We start from the raw sequence: 7,458 nt of genomic DNA, 5'->3' as shown, positions 1-7,458 counted from the left end.
CATCCTTGTGAGGGGCACCCAGCCCTGCGAGGGGCATCCATCCCTGCGAGGGGCATCCATTCCTGCGAGGGGCATCCATCCCTGCGAGGGGCATCCATTCCTGTGAGGGGCATCCATCCCTGCGAGGGGCACCCATCCCTGCGAGGGGCACCCATCCCTGCGAGGAGCATCATATTGCCTTAGATGCAGCCTCAGCAAGCTGGCTGATACCCTGGTGCCAGGGATGCCTGTCTCTTAGTCCTGCAGCTGCCACTTGTATGAGGTGTGGGCTCCAGCCAAAACCAAGAGTCCGATGCTCAACCAGCTGAGCCACCCAGGTGCTCCTAGTCCCCTCTTTTCTCTGACCTTTATCACAGAGGCCATGAGACCACTGCTTCATTTGATGTTTAACACCAGTCTCCCCCAGTAGAAGAAACTCTCCATGGGGACAAGAGCCATGGCTGACCTGCCTATGACTCTGCGCCCAGCCCCTAGCACGGAGAGGCTCGTGACATTTGTTCAGTGATGACTTTCTCCTCTCTTGGCCTCAGTTTTCCCATATTTAAGGCGAGGCAAATGAGCTGGCTGACCTCCAAGCCCGTCTCCAGCCCTGACCTGGTGTGATTCCAGGATCAGCAAGCAATAAGCCCATGCCTGTGCCCATCATTGCCATCAGCTTTGAGCCTTGCTGTAAGCAGAGGAAGGGCTCTCAATAAATAATGACTGCATTTAAAATTCATTACTAGATAATTTTCTGAGAACAGGGCAAGAGCAGAAGTATAGAATGGGAAGAAGGCAGAGAAGATGAACCCAGAAAAGGGAAGCCTGAGACATGTCATGGAATTAACAATTAACACGTGCCTTGTACTTTCTAGTTTATGCTCCACTTTCTCCTCCATGATCGCAAATGAGTCCCCCAGTACCCTGTGCCGTCTACAGAGCATTTGTCATTATAGTCCCATCATCTAGCAGAGGAAACTGGGGCTCCCTCGAGTCCTCTTGGCGGAGAACATTTAGGCCCCCATTTGAGACCTCAGGAATCAAGCTCTCTCATGAGTGGCAGAGCCAGAATATGAATCACGGTTTCTGACTCCAAATCCAGTGCTCAGGCATCAGGCCAGCCATGTTCTCATTTCAGTGAGGAACACCCATGTCTGCTGGAGGGGATCACAAGGCCGGGGGCCCTGGCACGCAAATCACCAGTTGTGGACATTCTCCCAGCACAGCCTGTTCCCCCAACAGCTGCTGAGCTGGCGAAACCAAACTGGACAACCACCCTCCCCATTTACAGTAAACCCCTCCAGATTGCAGAAATGGGACCTGAAACTGCCTGGATGGGCTAAGAGTGGAGGGGGCCGTCCTGCTGGGCCCATGGGTGGGGGCTGTCTGGGGAAGGCCCTTCCTATCTCTGAGGAATGGGACTTCCGCTTTGGCCTGAGAGCAGCAAGGACCTGGCTCCTGGCCCCACTGCTGCCCTGCCCAGCGGCATCACCGGACACCAGGTTCCCAGGTGAGGATGGGGTTCGGCGCCTGGGGGGACTGGCCAGCAGGACCAATATGGCAGAGGGTGATGATTTCCAAAGGGGAGCCCTTGCGTCCCCTGCCTCAGAGCCACTGGGGGCGATTAACCGTGTGGATCCCCGGGCCCAATCCCAGCCCTGAGGAGTCAGACTCCCTGGGGATGCGCTTGGGAGTCTACTGCTATCCGGGGCCCCAAGTGATGGGAGGCAGCCTAACATGGGAGCCACCAAGACTCAAGCTGAGTCCTGTTCCTGTCTCTTAGATGCTGGTGACCTGGAGCGAGGCATGTAACTTTTCTCAGCCTGGACCCTCTCTGGGAGTAATAGAACCTTTTAGGGGCACTGGGAGCCCCAAAGGAGGCCAAGCTCACCCAGAGTTTAGCGAATGACCTGGTTCAAGATATGTCAGAGGCAGAGATGAAATTAGAACCCAGGTCCCCCTCCACCCAGCCCAGCATTTCTCCAACACCCGCCTTCTCTCATGTCCTCTCGGTCTGCTGAGAAAGCTCAGCTTGACTCTTTCAAGGAAAGAATTTGACTTGTAGGTGGAGTTGAGATTAGTTATTAGTTAGCACTGAGTGAACCGATTCATGTTTGTAAAGGAGGGGATGGGATCAGACACCCCACAAGAGACCTCATTCCTCTTAGACTCCACCTCATTTAATTCTCAGCCCTGACAGGTAGAAGTTAGCTTAGCTAGAGAGGCTCAGAGAGGTTAAGGGACTTGCCTGAGGTCATGCAGCGAGCTGGAAGCAGAGGGGGAGTTCAATGTCCAGTTGGCCTGATTCCAAGTTGGGGAGGGGGTGGGAAGGGACTGTTGGGCGCTGGAAGGAGATGGGAGGACTGGTGACCTGGGAAAGATGTGAGGAGCAAGGCTTACGGTGGTGACGGGTGGCAGGGACAGGGGTCAGACCGGATGAATCCTAGGTCCCTGCCCAAATCTGAGACTCAGTGGCCCCTGAGATGAGCCAGAACCCGGATCTTCCCACTACCCCCCCACCCCACCTCCTGCTTCCCCAGGAAGCCCGAGTCTCATGGTGGGTCTGGACCCACTGCCCTCATCCCCCCACCCCCTGCTTGGAGCTCTCCACTCCTGGGCTGCCTCCACCTGAGACCTCCTCTCCCCGAGCCCCATCTCCCAAAGGGGCTGGATCCTGTTTTATACTTTTCCAACCATCCTCTGTCATATCCCAAAGCTTGGGGATTCTTGGATGATGGGGATAATACAAAAAAAGCTAATATTCATTTGGCATTTCCACCATGTCAGGCCCTACCTCATCCGTCCTCCCACCAATCCTACGTGGCAGAGATTAGTATTATCCCCATTTAATGGAAGGGGAAAGGTGCCAGAGAGAAGCAACTTGCCTGAGGCCCTCACCCAGACGTGGCAGAGGCTGATTCGGCCCCTGGTCGCATTGCTATCCTTCTGACACCGGGCCTCTCACCACTGCCCCTGACGCCGAGCCTGCTGAGCAGTAAGGATAGATGTCTCCTCCACTGAGCGGCCACCCGTACCCAGCGCAGCTCAAAATGTCACTGCACAGTAGCCCCTGTAAGCCTGTCCGCTCCAAAGCCCACGTTTGAACCACCAAGCTCAGCGGCCTCTTAACGGGAACACCCTGTGGGTTTTAAGATCCAGTGGACGTGGATTGGAATCCCAGCCACAAGGCGGCCATGTAACCCTGACGGGGCTCCCACCCTCTCTAATACCCAGTGTCCCTGTCTGGAGAAGGAGAAAGCCGGTTGCTTTCCTGGGGGGCTGTGGAAAGGACCACGGGAAATGAGATAGCAGCACATAAGGTGTTTGGCCCAGAGCCTGGCTAAGTGCCCAATGCATGGGCTATTGAAGTTGTCAAATCCGTCATTTTGTAAAACCTCCAGGAAGAATGGGAACTGGTATTATGCAAAAATAAACATTTTAGGTTAAATTTTTATTATGTGAATGACCCTCAATTTTTTTTAAAGGTTCGCTTATTTTATTTTAGAGAGAGAGAGAGCGAGCAGGAGTGGGAGGGGCAGAGGGAGAGGGAGAGAGAATCCCAAGCAGACTCCTGAGTGCAGAGCCAGACGTGGGGCTCGATCTCACCACCCCAAGATCATGATCTGAGCCGAAACCAAGAGTCAGATGCCTAACTGACGGCGCCGCCCAGGTGCCTCGTCACCTCAAATTTTTAAAGCAACGTTGGATTCGATGAGTTTTGAGGTCCCTTCTGTCTTGAGAACTAATGCTATGGGGAGCTGGCTGTGCTGACCAGCTCAAGACAGCTCAGTTCTTCCTAGTTCTCCGGGATTCAGAAGGGGCCTGCGCTTCCCTCTTACCCGGGCCTTTGGAGGGACCTGAGAATATTCCATCAGCAGAGACGGCCTGGTGTGCTGGCAGGGAAGCTGGCTTCAGAGGCAGACGGGCCTGGGTTTGAGTCCTGGCTGCAGTCCTTCCTGTATGACCCTGAGCAAGTGTCTGGGCCTCCCTGAGCTTCGGGGTCCTCTTCGGTATAAAAACAAGAGCTTCCTCCAGGCAGGGCTGCTCTGAGGATGTAAAGTGGCCCACTGTGGAAACAGCACAGGAACTCTAAACTCAGAAACTCTAATGAATAGGAACGCTTGCAAGAAATCCCAAAGCCCGAGAACCACAACCTTGACCCCTCATCCCTCTGACCCCTCACTCCCCTCCAGCCTCAACACTCTGGGCGCTGTCTTATCTCTGGGCCTTTGCCCCTGCTTCCTTTCCTCCCAGAACATTCTTGCTCCAGCCCTTCCTGAACCTCCAGGTCTCAGCCTGAATGCCACTCTCAGAGAGGCTGCCCGCCGCCCCCCCACCCCCGAAAACCATCCACCTGCCCCTCAACCCCAGTCGCTCTCCCTCTCCCTCCAAGCACCCCTGCATTTCCTACAGAGAGCTCTGCACAGTCTCTCACTACCTCCCTTTACTTGTATGTTGACCTGTTTATCGTCCGCCTTCCCCTAAGACCGCCAGCCCCATGAAAGCAGGAGCCATATCTGTGTTACCCCAGCACCCAGCGCGGGGTCTGGTCTGGTGGAAAGGACACACTCAGTGAATACGTGAAGGGGTGAATGAATGATTGAACCCATGCCACGAGTCTCCACGGTAGTAACCCACTCCATCGTCTTGTCGCCCTTGCAGGAGGTAACTGAGACGGGGCGGTGATGAAGACCCCGGGGGGCGGCGTTCTGGCGCTGATGCTGGTCCTGGGTCTGCCGGATGCCTCCTGGGCCCAGAGCAGCTGTACTGGACACCCGGCCATCCCCGGCATTCCCGGCGTCCCCGGCGCACCGGGGCCTAATGGCAAACCTGGGACCCCAGGGGTAAAGGGAGAGAAAGGTACTGCAGGCTTTGGGGAGAGACGCTCATGTCATTGAGCAAGGCCCCATCTCCTGCCTCCCCGGTCACAGCTGCCAACCCAAGCGATCGCAAAAGCACCTGCAAACCCGTCAGCTTGCCAAGCTCCCCCCACCCCAGCACTCCGCAATGACTTTGTGAAGAGGGAATTCCAAGTCCCATTTTACAGCCTGGAGAACTGATGTCTGGAAAGGCTACTGATTTGCCCAAGGGAGCCCAGTCCGTGTCGAGGCTGAGACCAGACCGTGGCTCTCCCACCCCTAACTCCAGGCAGAGAGAGAGAACCCCAGGCTGCCTCCCGGGAGGGTGGCTTCCCCTCTCTGAAATGCGGTTTCTTTACCTATAAAACGTGGGCAGATTCTTTGTGGGGTTGTCACAGGGTTCAAATGAGACTTCCCACCAAGACACCCCCCCCCCCCCGTAAAATGTAGTTCATTCGTTCATTTAACCCAAACCAACTGCTGTCCTCACATAATCGCAAGTAACCCTCACAATCCCACAAAATATCCTCATGCCCATTTTATAGAGGAGGAAGCTGAGCCCCAGAGAATGTGACTCCGTCAAGGTGACACGATTAATAACAGCAGGTGTAGCAGGACATCTGTCTGTCCCCCGGGCCCATGCTCTCAGCCACGATACTCCACCACTTTCCTGGAAAAGAGGTTTTCTCTCACACTGTGCCAAACAGAGGGGTAGCGGCTGCTTGGAGTGGCCGTGAGAAGGTTTCCAGGGCCCACTTCCAGGCTCCAGTGAAAGGAATGTCGGGATTGAGTAAAGTCATCTGCCCTGGGGGAGGGGGTGAGGAGGGATAGCATGTGGGCCAAGAATTCATTATCCAGCTCCAGGCCAGAACAAGGGAGCCTGTATGAGCTGGTGAGGAGTGCAGGCCCAGCACCTTCCCTGGGGAGACACCACTCTCCGCGTCTCAGGCGTCAGGTCCCATTGCTGTCAGGAAAGCGGGGCTGAGAGGAGACCCCCACACCCCCTCTTCCACACAGGGAAGCTGAGGCCCAGAAAGGAGCAGGGACATGTCGAAGGTCACACGGCCAGACTCCCGGTCTCCCAGCCCAGGGCTCTTTCCTTTGGTTCTCAGTGATCCCTAGCCCATCATGTCTCTTGTCTCTCCTTTTCCAGGGCTGCCAGGGCTGGCTGGAGACCATGGCGAGTATGGGGAGAAGGGAGACCCAGGGACTCCTGGGAAACCAGGCAAAGTAGGGCCGAAGGGCCCCATTGGCCCCAAAGGTTCCCCAGGGCCCCCTGGAGCCCGCGGCCCCAAGGGTGAATCAGGGTACTATAAGGCCACGCAGAAAATCGCCTTCTCTGCCACGAGGACCATCAACAGTGTCCTGCGGCGGGACCAGACCATCCGCTTCGACCACGTGATCACCAACGAGAACCACAACTATGAACCTCGAAGTGGCAAGTTCACCTGCAACGTGCCCGGAATTTACTACTTCACCTACCACGCCAGCTCTCGAGGGAATCTGTGCGTGAACTTCATGCGGGGCCGGGAGCGCATGGAGAAGGTGGTTACCTTCTGCGACTACGTCCAGAACACCTTCCAGGTCACCACGGGCGGTGTGGTCCTCAAGCTGAAAGAGGGGGAGAACGTCTTCCTGCAGGCCACAGACAAGAACTCCCTGCTGGGCATGGAAGGTGCCAATAGCATCTTCTCCGGGTTCCTGCTCTTCCCAGACGCAGAGACATGAGCTGTGGGGCTGGTTCACCCCTCCTCATCCCCTCTCCCACCAGCAATGCTCACTTTTACCCCCAACGCCACCCCCACCAGGCCAAAACCCACAGTAGGGCTCCGTGGATGTTGCTGAATGAATGAGTAAATAAACTTTTCAAGGCCAAAGGACAGTGGTCTAATTCAACTCTGTGTCCCAACACCCGGCACACAGTAGGTGCTCAGAAATGCTGCTTGAATGCTGGTTGAATGAATGAATGAATGAATGACCTCTGAAAGCAGAAACTCTATCTGATTGGAGGTGACTGGAGAGCCAGACTCTGTGCCCAGCTCCGTGACAGCCACACAGTGGGAGATGGGGAAGGCACACCATCTATTGAGCACCTATTATGTTCCAAGCACTGGACTAGACCCTTTCATTCTCTCATTAAGCCTCACACTCATCCTGGGAGATAAGTTGCATCACACCCAGTTACAGAGGATCAAACTGAGGGTCAGAGGGATGAAGGGACCGTCCTCGATCCCACAAACAGAACGGGGTCGGCCCACCTGATGACCTGAGACCTCTTTCAAGGCAACGTATTGAGGCCGGCCACTACAGAGGCTTTCTTTCTTTCTTTCTTTCTTTTCTTTCTTTCTTTCTTTTTTTTAAGATTTGTATATTTATTTGAGAGAGAGAGAGCATGTGAGCAGGGGGAGGGGCAGAGGCAGAGGGAGAAAGACAGAATCTCCCGCAGACTCCATGCTGAGCATGGAGCCTGATGCAGGGCTCAATCCCACAACCCTGAGATCATGACCTGAGCCGAAATCAAGAGTCGGAGGCTTTATCGACTGCGCCACCCAGGCGCCCCACTTACAGAGGTTTTCTGCTTATAACGTCACAGACCCCTGCCCAAGGGATCAAGGGGTCC

At 55.3% G+C, this 7,458-nt stretch overlaps 1 protein-coding gene across 1 annotated transcript; it reads left to right on the top strand.

Moving 5' to 3' along the window:
* Positions 1 to 1,309: 1,309 nt before the first annotated feature.
* C1QB (complement C1q B chain) lies at positions 1,310 to 6,718 on the top strand. The gene is made up of 3 exons (XM_035019549.1): positions 1,310 to 1,489; positions 4,642 to 4,839; positions 5,992 to 6,718. Exons 2-3 carry the CDS (start codon positions 4,665 to 4,667, stop codon positions 6,564 to 6,566), a joined length of 750 nt encoding a protein of 249 aa, XP_034875440.1. The 5' UTR covers positions 1,310 to 1,489; positions 4,642 to 4,664; the 3' UTR covers positions 6,567 to 6,718.
* Positions 6,719 to 7,458: the final 740 nt, after the last annotated feature.

Source organism: Mirounga leonina, unplaced genomic scaffold, assembly GCF_011800145.1.
Source record: "Mirounga leonina isolate KUSES-001 unplaced genomic scaffold, KU_Mleo_1.0 Mir_173, whole genome shotgun sequence".
Taxonomy (NCBI): Eukaryota; Metazoa; Chordata; class Mammalia; order Carnivora; family Phocidae; genus Mirounga; species Mirounga leonina.
Note: the sequence above shows the minus strand (reverse complement) of the source record. Positions and strands in the feature narration are given on the sequence as shown.